The sequence below is a fragment of the Colletotrichum lupini genome, chromosome 3 (assembly GCF_023278565.1).
Source record: "Colletotrichum lupini chromosome 3, complete sequence".
Taxonomy (NCBI): domain Eukaryota; kingdom Fungi; phylum Ascomycota; class Sordariomycetes; order Glomerellales; family Glomerellaceae; genus Colletotrichum; species Colletotrichum lupini.
In genome coordinates, this window is record NC_064676.1 from 4,973,645 (window position 1) to 4,987,629 (window position 13,985).

The 13,985-nt window shown below is 55.6% G+C and overlaps 5 protein-coding genes across 5 annotated transcripts; 3 read left to right on the forward strand and 2 right to left on the reverse strand.

The window, feature by feature from the left end:
* Positions 1-165: 165 nt before the first annotated feature.
* On the forward strand, positions 166-4,106 carry CLUP02_06237 (uncharacterized protein; the record flags this gene model as incomplete). The annotated part of the gene is made up of 4 exons (XM_049285237.1): positions 166-612; positions 665-813; positions 871-2,948; positions 2,998-4,106. 4 exons carry the CDS (start codon positions 166-168, stop codon positions 4,104-4,106), a joined length of 3,783 nt encoding a protein of 1,260 aa, XP_049142380.1.
* A 380-nt stretch (positions 4,107-4,486) lies between these two features.
* On the reverse strand, positions 4,487-7,832 carry CLUP02_06238 (nrap protein; the record flags this gene model as incomplete). Its single annotated transcript, XM_049285238.1, has 2 exons — positions 4,487-7,555; positions 7,620-7,832. The coding sequence occupies 2 exons, from the start codon at positions 7,830-7,832 to the stop codon at positions 4,487-4,489; spliced, it is 3,282 nt and encodes a 1,093-aa protein (XP_049142381.1).
* Positions 7,833-8,379: 547 nt separating this feature from the next.
* CLUP02_06239 (uncharacterized protein) lies at positions 8,380-8,595 on the forward strand (the record flags this gene model as incomplete). The annotated part of the gene is made up of 1 exon (XM_049285239.1): positions 8,380-8,595. One exon carries the CDS (start codon positions 8,380-8,382, stop codon positions 8,593-8,595), a length of 216 nt encoding a protein of 71 aa, XP_049142382.1.
* A 950-nt stretch (positions 8,596-9,545) lies between these two features.
* CLUP02_06240 (coenzyme A transferase) lies at positions 9,546-11,249 on the forward strand (the record flags this gene model as incomplete). The annotated part of the gene is made up of 3 exons (XM_049285240.1): positions 9,546-9,605; positions 9,678-11,045; positions 11,118-11,249. 3 exons carry the CDS (start codon positions 9,546-9,548, stop codon positions 11,247-11,249), a joined length of 1,560 nt encoding a protein of 519 aa, XP_049142383.1.
* A 399-nt stretch (positions 11,250-11,648) lies between these two features.
* CLUP02_06241 (uncharacterized protein) lies at positions 11,649-13,980 on the reverse strand (the record flags this gene model as incomplete). Its single annotated transcript, XM_049285241.1, has 6 exons — positions 11,649-12,882; positions 12,951-13,283; positions 13,339-13,466; positions 13,574-13,647; positions 13,732-13,846; positions 13,918-13,980. 6 exons carry the CDS (start codon positions 13,978-13,980, stop codon positions 11,649-11,651), a joined length of 1,947 nt encoding a protein of 648 aa, XP_049142384.1.
* Between the last annotated feature and the right edge of the window lie 5 nt (positions 13,981-13,985).

Sequence of the window (13,985 nt, forward strand, 5' to 3'; positions counted from 1 at the left end):
CAAGTTCCATACTTCCACGACGTCAACAATAGCTTGCAACGCCGGGCAAGCCCATTTAATACCCGACGTCTACCCTTCGCATCGCTCAGAGCGGAAGATTCCACCCATCATCGGCAAAGTCAACACACTCCGATTCTTATGAGGCGACCTTGAAAACGGCATGCGATGAGCGCAACACCGAGACAGCGGACTGGTGGCTTTCCACAAACACCAGCCCGACGACAGGATCCCGACCCGAACTCCTCCGTTTCCTCCCAGAAGAGCAGTCATCGCACATCTTCGCTTCCTCAAGCCCCCGAGAGTGCGACTCGAAATGGCCCTGCGACCGAGCCCGTCATTCCTTTAACCATCCTCGATGCTCCGCAACAACGCTTCTATGCCTTTGCCATTTACGTCGGGCTGCTGGCATGGCGATTCTACGACTGGATCAAGCTTGTGGAGGATAATGATACATCGGCATGGCTATTTCTGAAATGGGTCTTTATCGACTTTGGCTTTCTTTTTGGCCTCCCGGAGATGAGGATACCATGGCTGGAGTTGTCGCAGCCTGTAGTCACGGCAATCTTCCTCATCCACGCCTTCTTCAACTTCATGTTGATGTTCAACATTCCGGTATGTGCAGGAAGTTGTGTGCCACTTTTGAGGCCAGGCTAACCACGAATAGCTCCCCTTGCAACCATGGCTCATTGGCTTCCTCAAGGTCTTCTACGACCGAGAGCTGGCTGTTTCTGAGAACACTGTCAAGGTTTCAAGCATTCTGCATAATCATTCCTTGATCATGGGCAGGCAGATCATCAACATTTTGCCAGAAGGGTAAGAATCTAATAAGGCACATTACTGCAATTTCTGTTGCTGACATGGTCTACCCAGTTCTGCGGTACTCAACTTCGAGCAAACTCCATTCTGCATCGGCGAAGGGCGCGAAACTATTCGACTACCCATACAGTTCAACTCTACGGTGCCTGCTGAGATGGAGCTCATCCGCATCGACCTTGATACCAATCTGGAAGAAACGATCAAGCTGTCCACTAGGGAGGTTCGCAAAATCGCAAAGCAGATCAAGGACCAAACGGCGGAATCAAACCCACTGGCTCACTCAATCGAGTACCCAGTCAAGAAGACTGGTGTGTACCGCCTGGGCAAGGTTCTGGATGAATACAAGCTTGAGGTCCAACGCACAACGAGGGACACCTATGTAGTGCCGTGCCCGAAGGCAGGTTTCCGGACGCCCGATAAAGAGGACCGGTGCATCAGAGACTTGTCCAACTTGCTTGTTGACGTCACCGGAACGCCGCCCCTGAAAATTGTCTACAGTCGGACAGGAAAAGACAACGATCGCAGCTTTCATTTCCAGAGCTTGCAGCCTGAAGATTATACCTCGCCTTTACTTGGTACCCCATCTTCTTCATTGACTCAAGTTGGTGATGAAGACATCTCCTGGGTCAAGCCCCATACGGTGGCCGTGCGCATCAACGAGACGCTGGATAGCCCAGGGCAGTGGCAGTACGCCGTGGACGAGGTTACGGATGGCTTCGGCAACGTTCAGAAGTACGCTCCGTCTGCCGAAGATGCGGAAGTGCGTCCCCGGCCTAAGCATCTGGCACGCAACTTCTTCGTCAAGGAGCGGCCCAGAGCTCGCTTGCAGGATTGTGACCTACGCAGACCGGTCAAGGTTGCCAAGGGCCAGAAGGCAAGACTTCCAGTCAGTTTCTCGATAGCCGGGAAGAACCCCGATACTTCGCATACATTGACTTGGGAGTTCTCGCCCATCGACTCTTTGACCAACAGCGGAGACCACGGCGATCAGGTTTCCTTGGGTTCTTTTACCGCAGCCAACTCCCACGACAAGCCATATGTTTCGGAGCCTGGTCTCTACACACTCAAATCTGTTTCTAGTGGCTCGTGCGAAGGCGAAGTGCAGGAGCCGTCATCTTGCCTGTTGCTCAACCCACTCGAGCCCCAGCTTGCTCTCCGTTCCGAAGAGATCCCCGACAAATGCGCAGGTAACTCAGTGGGACTCCGAGTTGACCTGGACTTCATCGGAACGCCACCATTCGTGGTTCGATACGACGTCGTTGACGAGCAGGGCAAGACCCGACACGAGCGGGTGGAAGCAAAGGGTCTCAGACAACAAGTCGAACTGAGACCCACTGCAGCTGGTCATCACAAGTACATCTTCAAGCAGATTGATGATGCTATCTATAAGGGTCAGCCTCTCAGCCCCGAAATGACGTTGGAAACGGACGTGAAGCCAGCCGCCTCTGCACACATTTCGCACCCGACCGGACTCAAGAGCGCTTGTCTCGAACAGGAAGTTGAAGTCGACATCCTCCTTCTCGGTGACGCCCCGTTTACGCTCGAATGGGAGCTGGTGCACGATGGAAAACGTAAATCTGAGCGTGTCACCGACATCGAGGGGTCATCGTACAAGATTAAGACCAAGCCTCTTGCGAAGGGCGGAGAGTACACACTCGCTCTCAACAGCGTCCAGGATAAGTCTGGCTGTCGCACGTTCCTGAAGGATGAGCTCAAGATCTCGGTTAGGCGCCAGCGGCCCCGCGCAGCATTTGGCTTGCTCGAGAACAAGCGCATCACCAAGGTCATCGAACATGCCGATGTCAAGCTGCCTTTGCGACTTCAGGGCGAAGGACCTTGGACTGTTTCTTACCGCAATGTTGATGGAAGTGATGAGATCTACGAAAAGACGTTGAGGAACGGCAACGATGTCCTTCCTGTCAGGTCCCGAGGCACGTACGAGATCGTCAACGTGAAAGACAACCAGTGTCCTGGTGTTGTGGACCCTCAGGCTTCCAAGTTCGAGGTCGACTGGTACCCTCGTCCAGAGATCACCGTGGTACCGTCTGACACAATCACGTTGGATAAGGGTAAATACGTCAAACGTGATGTTTGTGAGGGGGATATCGACGCTTTTGAGGTCAACCTGAAGGGTAAGTTAATCGGCCATCTCAATTATCAAATCTCACTAACTCTTGCAAGGCTCGGCTCCATTCCATGTTGATTACAATATTCAGCACAAACCTCCCCAGGGCTATGCCTCGACCAACAAGAGGGATTTCGACACGTCTCTCAACAAAGCGTCCATTCCTATGGATACCTCCAAATCTGGAGAGTACACGTACCAGTTCTCCGCCCTCGCAGATAATCTCTACAACAGCGAGAAGAACTCTCGGTCACTCGTCATCGACCAAAGGGTCAACGCCAAGCCATCTGCTGCCTTCGTCAAGCCCGGTCAATCGTTCAAGTACTGCAAGACCGAGCAAGACAAGGAAGACACCATTCCTATCACCCTGAACGGTGTCGCTCCATTCTACATTGAGATCGAAATCAAGCATCACAGTGGCACCGTCCCCGAAACATATAGAATTCCTTCGATCCAAGGTAACACGTACGGCATTCACATTCCCAGGCAGCATTTACGTCTTGGAATCCAGCATGTCCGCATCCGCGAGGTTAGAGACGCTCGCGGATGCCAAAAGAAGTACGAGATCGGTGCGCCATCTGTGCAAGTTCATCTCCATGACGCTCCCGCTATCTACCCTCTGGAGAGCCGAGGAGACTACTGCGTCGGTGAACGCATTGCTTATACGCTTTCCGGCACGCCTCCTTTTGAGATTTGGTACGATTTCCAGGGCCAGCAACGCAAGGCTAAGTCTAGCACAACCAACTTCCGTCGTATCGCCGAGTCACCTGGCGAATTTACCATCACCTCTATCTCTGATAAGGCCTCGGAGTGCCGCGCCTCTGTCGACATTACCAAGACTATTCACCCTCTGCCCGCTGTCAAGATCAGCAGGGGCCGACAGACTCGGGTGGATATCCATGAAGGCAACGAAGTGGAGATCCTCTTTGAGTTCTGGGGCACTCCGCCGTACGAATTCACATACACTCGCAGCTCCAATGCCCGTAAGGGCCAGAAGAGCGTGGTCCTTGAGACACGCCATGACGTCTCTTACGAAAGCAGCAAGATCATTCGCGCGAGCCAAGAAGGTACATATGAGGTGGTCGCGATCAAGGACAAGTTCTGCGCCTTCTCTACCCAGCAGGTTGCCGACAGCGGCAAAGAGCAAAAGCTGCTCAAATATTAGAATGAATACAACGAAACTGGGATAAAGGGGGGTATTTTCGGAATGAATACACACTAGCTTGGACTTGTTGCGTGTGATGAGAAAAGGGGCATGTTTTGTGTATACGTCTTTTGTTGGTGTGCATAGGCATTTTATATCATGGCATGGCGTTACAGACAGGGAAAACCAAAGGTTGAATAGGGCTATAATTAGCATCACCAAGTACAATTTCTTTTTGTAATCACTCAACTGAACCGCGAATCTGTGTGCGGACGTTGCAATGACATGGTAAAAAAAAAAAAAAAAAAACCCGGACTTTTGATGCTCATGGACTTTTCCTAACCTCGCTATGATTCCCCAAATTACACCATCTACGTTTCGTAGATCCTATCTTTCATCCTCTATTCAATGAGCTCAATCTTCTTGATCAAGTCACCACCGATCCTAGCAATCTCCAGCAGCACAGCCGGTTTGTTCACCTCGACCACATCGCCCTCCTCGTCGTCGTCGCTGTCGCCCTTGACCCGGTGGAAGTTGTAGGGCAGACCGACACGGAACTTTTGCCGACTGCGCAGCTTGGGCTGCCAGATGGCGCCGATGACGGCGTCGCCGGACGCGCCGTGGAAGAAGACGAGGGTGTCCTCGTACGCCGTCTCGAGCTCCGTCAGCAGGACCGTCGCCGGGTGTCGCGCGAGCGGCAGCGGGATTTTCCCCGTGCGCTCGTCGAGGTTCTTGAAGAGGGAGGTGCGGGTGCCCGCCTCGGAGGCGGCGTCGCGGGCGACGCGTTTCAGGCCCGAGGTGGAGAGGTGGAGGAGGACGTCGTAGTCTGCCAGGGACGGCTGGAAGAGCTCGGCGACGTCGAGCGCGATGCCTTGCTCCTTGATCTTTTTGCTGGAGGCTTTCGCGAGGCGGGTCATGCGTGTTGCGAGGAGCTTGGAGGGCCCCTGGCGGGTGTAGGCCAGGCCTAGGTGGTCGTGCGGGGTGGCGACGAAGAGGACTGCGTGGGACATTGTCGGGTCGCGGGCGCGCCAGGCCTCGAGGTGGTGCTGGGCGACGGCGCGGTCGTCGGCGGTCATGTCGTCGGAGGAGTCGACGACGAGGGCCTCGTCGCGCCAGTCCCAGCGGGAGAGGAAGAGGATGGTGCGGAGGAAGCCGGACATTGTGCTGGAGGGGACCTTCCAGGGGTTCGGGTTGAGGAAGACGTGGAGGACGAGGAGCTCGATGAGCTCTTCCGAGATGTGGCTCGCGAGCTTGTGCACGTTGAACCAGTGCTTGACGAGGCGGATCGTGTTGGAGAGGGTGGTGAAGCGGGTGCAGTAGGTTGTGATTGTCTGCGTGTGGAGGGGCAGGTGCTTGTGGCGCCAGTTGAGGTTGAAGAGGGCCTCTTCGGCCTGGACTCTGCTCTGGGGGTCCAGCGTCTTGTTCCTGGCTTGGCGGTCTAGGAGGGCCTCCTCGAGCTCTGCGTAGATGCGCAGTCGGAAAGCGGCGCCGTTGGGGTAGATGATGTCCAGGTAGGCAAGGTTGTCGATATCCCGTGCTGCGTTGTCGCGACCGAGGCTCGTTGAGATGTTGTCGTGGGCAGCGCGTAACCGACGGTCAATGTCGAGCAGGAACTCAATTTTGGACTCCTGGATCGCGACAAGGTTCTCCGGCCACTTGCTGGATGCCTCAAAGTAGAGGTTTACGTCCATGGGCGGAGGGCCGGATTTCTGAGAGAGCGCAAAGGGCGGCGTGACCGACGCGGATCGCAGTTCGGGGACAACGGGGGCGATTTGCCTGACCGAGAGCGGCATCTCCTCCAGGCCGCGGATGTCCTGCTCGAGCGTGCTGAAGGCCTTTCTCGCTGCCTCGAAGGATTCCCTGTCAAAGGGCGAGATGTCCAGGGAAGGGGGGATATCGGCATCGTGGAAGCGCAAATCGCCAGCACCAAGGCTCACGTGGCGCTGGAGGACGTACCGGACGATCTCTTCGCAGATTTCTGCAGACGTCTGCCGCGTCCACTGCACGCACTCGAGGATGCTGCCGTCCTGGAAGCGACGGAGCTCGGCCTTGTCACCCCAGAACTTGCGGAACTTTGCCGCCTCCTTCTCGAGCTCGGCCGAAGGACCATACTCCATCAAGCGTCCCATGTTGGCAGGGTCGAAGATGACGCCAACCTGGATGTTGGACAGGTTCGTGGGCCGGGTGCTGGTGATTGACCACGGTGCTGGGTCTTGACTCGCGAAATGAATCAGCTGTGACCTTTCCTTCAACGCCTTCTTCAGAACGGTGTAAGCCTTGAAGCTTAGATCCCAGACGGCACCTCGTCGATCGGGGTTTGTGCTTTTTGAGTTGCTGTCCACGTTTTGGATCTCGAAAATGCTATCGAATAGGTGTAGCGGCAAGTCGGCTTTGGTGATGAAGGTCGGCTCGAACTGGTTTGCCAGAGTGTCGTTGAGTACTTCCATGGTGGTGCTGGCGTGGAAGTGGAGAAGGCTCGCTGACCAGGGGCTCATCTTGTATAAAATGTTGACTTCACGTTCGGGATCGAACATGACGGGGCCGTTCTCTCGAATGAGGTCAGCGCCCAGCTTGTATGTGCCAAAGACAAAGGGCTTCTTAGCAAACTCGGTAGACGCAAGGAACTGGACCGTGGCCTTGAATAGCTCAGTGCTGCTCAGAGCCGAAGAAAGCGCCGGCTGGCCGTTCCGTCCACCGGTCTGCAGCAGCAACGCCATCATGATTGCCCATTCAAAGTGACCGAATCCACCCTTGGCCAGCGAACTGCCCAAACCTCGTTGTTGGAGCCAGATTCTTCCGAGTATGCAAGCGTCTGCGAAGGCGGCGCAATCCGCCTTGGCTCTAGTGAGGACCCGCAGATACGTGACAAATGTGTCTTCAGCCTTAATGGTCGAGTTGTAGAAGGGCGTAGACACAGTCGACTCCTTGGCGTTCTCCGGCTGCCTATTTCGGTTGCTGTTGTACGCGGGGTGCAACTTCTTCTTGGGGAAGACACCTTCCGGCGCGCAAGGAATGATCCGAATGACGAAATCCGACTTTGAAGACCCCGATTCGGCCTTCTCGTCGCTCTCGTCGCTTTCTGACGATTCGGATGTTGAAGAGGGTCTGATGGAGAGGACGGGCAGAAGGGCGTTGCCATTGAGATTCTCGAACTCCAGGTCGGCCGATCCTGCCAACTCCTTGCGCAAGGCGGCTGCAATATTCGCAATATAGTAGGCTCTGCGGTAGAAGTAGCGCATGTTCTGGTGATCCTTTTCTTGGAATAGCGAAGCCGGCATCTGCACAATCATGTCCACACCCTTGTTGGCCTGGGCCTGGATCATCGTCTTCGAGACGTAGCTGCCCACGACATTGTAAGCGGCGGGCTTTTCGTATGACAGCTTGTACGGCGCATCGTCGGCGGGTTTCGGGTCCGGATAGGGAATCTTGATCTTATTCGTCTTCTGGAACTTGCGCGTGGCTTCGGCGATCTACAACGAGGTTAACACAGCCTGTGTCTAGTGGGGGGGAGCAGCATCATCGGGGATTACGAACAGGAATAGGACCATGAGGCTCAATTCCTTGGATCAGGTTTCTGATCTTATGCAACAGGGCGTCAGCGCCATCGAGAGCCTCGGCGTAGTCAACCTTGACCTCCTTCAACAGTTCGTCCGTCTGTAGGACGAATGGACTCGCCGTCGCGATGTTGGCAGAGATCTTGGAGTCGCCCTTGTGGGAAACCTTACGTCGCTTGGCGCTCTGTTCCATTTTAGCGACTTGAACGGTTCAGCCCGGTGTATATGATGTACGGGTGGGCTGTCCAATTCGTGACCGACAAGCGCAATGATACAAAATCACAGCAATACGGGTCGCAACCTCAGATCCATCCTACTGCTGCACCGAAGGCGCAGCGATGCTGGGAAATTTTTTGAGCGTGGGGCAGCCGATAAGAGCTGGGAGAAAACTTATCCCTGGCCGATTGTCCGATAAGACATTGGACTTTGCGATGGCTCCACCTTAACTTTGCGGTCGCCAATCAGCGGCTAGGCATCTTCAGGCGTACGGATACACCCCGCCTCAAATCGTCCAGTCCATAAGCTACCTTACCTGGCGCGCTCCTGGTTACCTAAGTTATCCAGCGGATACTGCACCCCGACCATGCAGCCATGGGGTTGGATAAATATTAAAAGACGTAGGACAGTCTCATCAATTGAGGTCACCATGTCAGTATGCGACCTGTGCAGCTTGGATATCCAATGGTGACCTGCTTCTTGGGGCTCAACGTGTTTTCTTTTGGAGCATTTGCATCGCAGCAATGGCCGAGGATACAGAAGAGAGGCTAGCAGAACACACCGGGGATTTCTCCACAACATCGGATGGCAACGAGCCGCTCGAGTGCCGGACTGCGTACCGAAGGTTCGGGGCTAATGATGACAGACGCAGGGGACCGCAGAGCTCTGAACCTCGCCAGCGACCCAGCCAAGCCGGCGCGCGCCTCGAGGGGTTGTGCATGCCGCCGGTATCGCAGTGACAATTTGCTGGTAGGCTGGGGGTTTTACCATGCATTGATCCATTGTCGAGGGGACTGAGTGGTTGCAGAGAGCGCCTGTTCGGAACTGAGGTTGGAAATTCCTGACTTTTGTTCCGCTTCGGCAGAGTCCTCGGCAAACGGCGCCGCTTCCCGAACCGATCCCCGAGTTCACCCATAATAGTCCATAGCTGTATGATTGATGTTCTGATGTTGAGCTTACCCTCTGGAGACGCTGTCACTATTTACTCTACGCAGGATAAAGAAGGTGTAGACAAAACAAAGCATAGGTGCAACTGGGTATGCACTCCCTCCATCAGAGGCTCAGAATTGTCTTTGCGGGGTTCAGACGGGGTCAAGGGGAAAGCTGGAGGTGGACTTTTCCCAGTTTGGCGTCACCCCAGAGCCCAAGCCGCAAGAACATTTAGCCCCGCCACTTTCCGAGTCGCGGAACATGAGAGGGGGGAGTGCTTAGCTAACGCTGCCAAAAGGTGCCTGTCGACCCCAGAGTTGGAGCTTCTTTGTCCGCTGGAGGTTCTCAGACTCGCCAGCAGGCCCAAGCTTGAACCCTCGTCTTTCCTCTTGCCGAGCTCAATCCCGAAGGGATGGGGCGGAATCAGGTACCCCCTGGACACGCTCTCCCAATCCATCCCACATACTGTGCTCTGCGGCAATTCACGGTCTTGGAGCTAGGTCCTGGGGGATAAACGTAGATGCAATAAATTGGCCGGGGCCCCTTCGGAATCCCTCGTGACGAAAGGCATTTCTTCTCTCCTTCTCCCTCCCCAATTCCTCTCTCCAGCTTCATTCCCAACTCCTGTCAAAAGCTTCTTTGTCGTTGTCACTCTTGCGTACGGTGACCTGCTTCAGTCCGTTGCTCAACCGTACTCTCCGGCCCTTGTAACCCTCCGCTGTAGTCACGTACTACCATCCACACACCCTCACACACCACGATGCCTTCAGCAGCTCTGTGTGCTCGCTCATTGCGAGCTTACGCTCGCCATGGCTCCAACGTATGTCCAATTGATCCGGCGGTGTCAAATGTCAGCCCGCGTAGCCCAAACTAACCCTTTGGTGACAATCAGCACACTGCCATTCTTGCCCGCGCCTTCTCAGCATCTGCGCGGAGGCCAGAGATCAACAAGGTCTACCCTTCAGCTACTGAGGCTCTCAAGGACATGAGGCCCAACTCCACACTTCTCTGCGGTGGCTTCGGTCTCTGCGGTGTTCCCGATACCCTGATTGACGAGGTCCTGAACAAGCCTGAGATCACTGGCATCACCGCCGTCTCTAACAACGCCGGCACCGATGCTTCCGGCCTCGGCAAGCTTCTGAAGACGAAGCAGATCAGCAAGATGATTGCCAGCTACATTGGCGAGAACAAGACCTTCGAGAAGATGTACCTCACCGGTGAGGTTGAGCTTGAGCTTACCCCCCAGGGCACACTCGCTGAGCGCTGCGCCGCCGGCGGTAAGGGTATTCCGGCCTTCTACACCCCGGCCGCCTTCGGCACCGTGGTGCAGACTGGCGAGCTGCCCCTCCGCAACAAGGCCGACGGCTCTCCCGACCAGTTCTCCTACCCCAAGGACGTCAAGGTCTTCAACGGCAAGTCATACCTCCTCGAGGAGAGTATCGCCGGTGACTACGCCTTCGTCAAGGCCTACAAGGCCGACAAGCTCGGAAACTGCCAGTTCCGCCTGGCCGCCAACAACTTTAACGGTGCCATGGGCCGCAACGCCAAGATGACTATTGTCGAGGCTGAGCACATTGTCGAGCCTGGTGAAATCTCCCCCGAGGCTGTCCACCTGCCTGGCATCTACGTCAAGCGCGTCATTCAGAGCACCACCCCGAAGAACATTGAGAAGTACACCTTCGCCAAGGACCCCAACGACGCCGATGCCAAGAAGGCCCTCGGCACCGGTGACACCGCCGCCAAGCGCGAGCTCATCGTTCGCCGTGCCGCCAAGGAGTTCAAGAACGGCATGTACGCCAACCTGGGTATCGGCATGCCCATGCTCGCACCCGGCTTCGTCGGCCCAGAGGTTGAGGTTCAGCTCCAGTCCGAGAACGGTATCCTTGGTCTCGGCCCCTACCCCACCAAGGGCAACGAGGACGCCGACCTGATCAACGCCGGCAAGGAGACCGTCACCCTCAAGCCCGGTGCCGCCGTCTTCGGCAGCGAGGAGAGCTTCGGCATGATCCGCAGCGGCCGCATCAACCTCACCATCCTCGGTGCCATGCAGGTCAGCGCCAACGGCGACCTCGCCAACTGGATGTTGCCCGGCAAGGTCAAGGGCTTCGGTGGTGCCATGGATCTCGTCAGCAACCCCAGCGCGACCAAGGTCGTTGTGACCATGGAGCACACCGACAAGAAGGGCAACGCCAAGATTGTCAAGCAGTGCGCTTTCCCCTTGACTGGCAGAGCCTGCGTGTCAAGAATCATTACGGAATTGGTAAGTCTCTTTCCACCTCCTTTCTACCCTAGCTCCTATGGGATGATGACATGATACTAACGTGCCATGCAGGGTGTCTTTGACGTCGACTTCGCCAACGGACTGACCCTCATCGAGATTGCGGACGGAGTTACGGTGGATGAGATCAAGAGCAAGACCGAGGCGCCCTTCACCGTCGCCGACGACCTGAAGCCCATGTTGTAAAAGGAGCATATTGTATGAGGGAGACTTCTTGGAGAATGAATGAATCTGTGGAGGAGGTATATACCCGTCACGATGGGTACGCCATTGTCATCATCTAGAGTACGGCGTCAAAGCTTAGGGATCAAAATGATAGCCATGATTTTTGCTTTTCCAACCTATTGGTACTAGAGATGTCCAAACTGCCCTCGCTGCTGCCGAACGCGATGCACCTAAACGCCAGCTCATGAAAAACGGATAGGTAATAATCACATCATTTAATGGTGCAAAGCTGTTGGCACTACTCTCCCAATACCGAGTATGGCTTGAGTGAAGAGTGTTTTACACTCAGTTCATCGAGACTGGGACCAACATTAGCCTCGGTCTCCGAGGACTTACCCGTCTCTCATCTCAGAACAGACTTCAAGAACCCATGAAAGACTGCAGAATGTCATCAAGCCTCCGCCTCTTCTTTCTGTTGGGGTTCAATCCCGTCTCGACCTTGCCCAGCTCTACCTTTGGCCTCAACGACTCCGTCGGCTTCCGCGCTGGCTCCTGCTTGGCCAACCCCGACGACCTCCTGAAGAACGTGTACCTGCACGTGGCGAAGAGTCCCCGGCGCACATACGAAACGGCTGGCGTGATGCCCGGCCTGCCGGACCCGCAATGGCCGAGCTGGAGGCATGCGAGCGGCTTCGCGGGCAGCACTAGCTGTTCCGACACCACCTTGAGTAACGTACCCGTCTTCTGACCCGCTCTCTTGAGGTCTGCGTCCCCCGTGAGCTGGCCGAGGAAGGAGTACAGCCAGAAGCCCCACGTCTCGAAGGGGAAACCCTTGCAGGTTTGCGCCTCGTAGCCCGGCACGTCGACGTACATGGATAGATTCCTCTTGGCCGCGTCGCTGAGATGGTCGAGAAACGGAGGGGCGTCCTGGCCGTCTGGAGAAGATGGCTTGATGGTGATGGGCTGGTTGCTGCTCTGACAGAAATTCATCAATCCGTCGTCAATGTTGCGCGCCATACCCTGGAGCTGTCTCGGCTTGCTGTCCTTGCCCTCCGCCGTATCAACGGCGCCGTCGAAGAGTAAGAGGTACCACAGCAGAGAATCGTGCGGGCCATGCAGCGGCTCGTCAACCTCCCAGCCATTCTCCCCCGCGGCGCCCCAGGCGTCTCCCCAGTCGCTCCTCGACGCGTTGACGTCGTACAGCGCCAACGCGGGGAACTTGGAGACATACTGGAGCGAGTGCGTCGTGACGGACTCGTCGCCCCAGAGACGGAGGACGCGGAGGAGCGGGAAGGGGTCGTCCATCTCGGACCAGCTCCTGACGAGGCGGTCGTCGACTTTGGGGAAGCTGGGGGCGTGTTGCTCGTCCATGACCGACGCCGACGACGCCGGCTCGATGATTTCGAGGATGGCGAGGTTTCGGAGCTTGGGCAGCGCCAGCAGCTCGTTCTCGCCAAAGGAGCAGGACCCCGTGATGGTCAGGTGCGTCACAAAGTCCACGTTGGGCGACTCGAGGGGTTTGAGGTAGTGGCGGAGACTCGCGCTGCTGGGCTGGCATATGTGTTGGCGATAGCGATATAGGCCCAGCGTCTTTTCGTCGTCCTCGACGAGGAGGAGTTTGGAAAAGACCTTCCAGGCTTGGAAGCATACACCTCTATACATCAAAAAAACAAAACAATGAATAAATGTGCCATTTTTGGAGTAATTAAGAGGTTGACCAACCTATTCTCCAAGAGCCGCCATATCCTCCACAAGTACCGCCGCGGCAGGTCTTCACGGGCGAGATGGTGTTCTTCCACGTCGCCGATGTTCTCCGCTATCGTGTGCACCGCCATGTCGGCGAGCGACCTCGCGCCCTTCATGCCTTGGCCGCCGCGACCTCTTCGTGGTTGCCGGCCGGTCCGCCGTGACCAGTCCCGGCCATTTTGGTACGCGTCGGGGGGCCGCTGTGCGACGACTTCTTTGAAGACTTGTCCGTTTTGGTCATACATGAGAGACGGTGCATGCAGAAAAACTGAGCAGAGATAGCTTAGGAGGTCGAAAAGCAGTTGAAAACTGTATCACCTTTGAGAGTTCGTCATGGTTATGGCCATGGGTGAGGTGAGATGACGGGTGAGCAAGGAACGGACTCAGTGAGAGACCGAAGCACCGTGCATATACTGTATAACACACCTCCGCACTGTATAGGCGAGATAACCTCACCCCAGTGACAGCGCTTCTGCCGTAAGAACCAGGGCTCTGGGACAGTGAACAGAGCGCATCATAGGCTAGAGCTTGACAGTCAGGTTTGTGATTGACGTCTGGAACGATGTTTAATGCGCCCCAGCACAGTCACGGCATCTCACTACACGCAAGGTAAATGCGGTGGGAAACAATGTATCGCTGCAAAAAATTTCTCCAATCACCAATACAGCCGAAGCTGCCACGGGTCAGAGGGTAAGTGTGCGAGTAAAGTGCGTCAGTCTCTCCTCCTGTTTCCCCTCCAGACACATTCATTGATAACGTGAAAGCCAGAGTGAATAAGGAGGATTAATATGTTTTATGATTAGGTAAAGAAGAAAAGAGAAAGAGAGGAGGGCGCAGCTTCTGCGCGCGATCTCAGCCTTGATATTGGGTTTCTGAGAGTGGGGCCAGTGGAGAGGGTGGTTGGTTGGTTCGCGCTTAGGTTTTGCCGGTGGCCGGGATTCACTTTCAGTTGGAGATGCGGCTCGATACCTTGGTGGGCCACTTGCAAGTCTCTTTGGCATTTCATTGCGA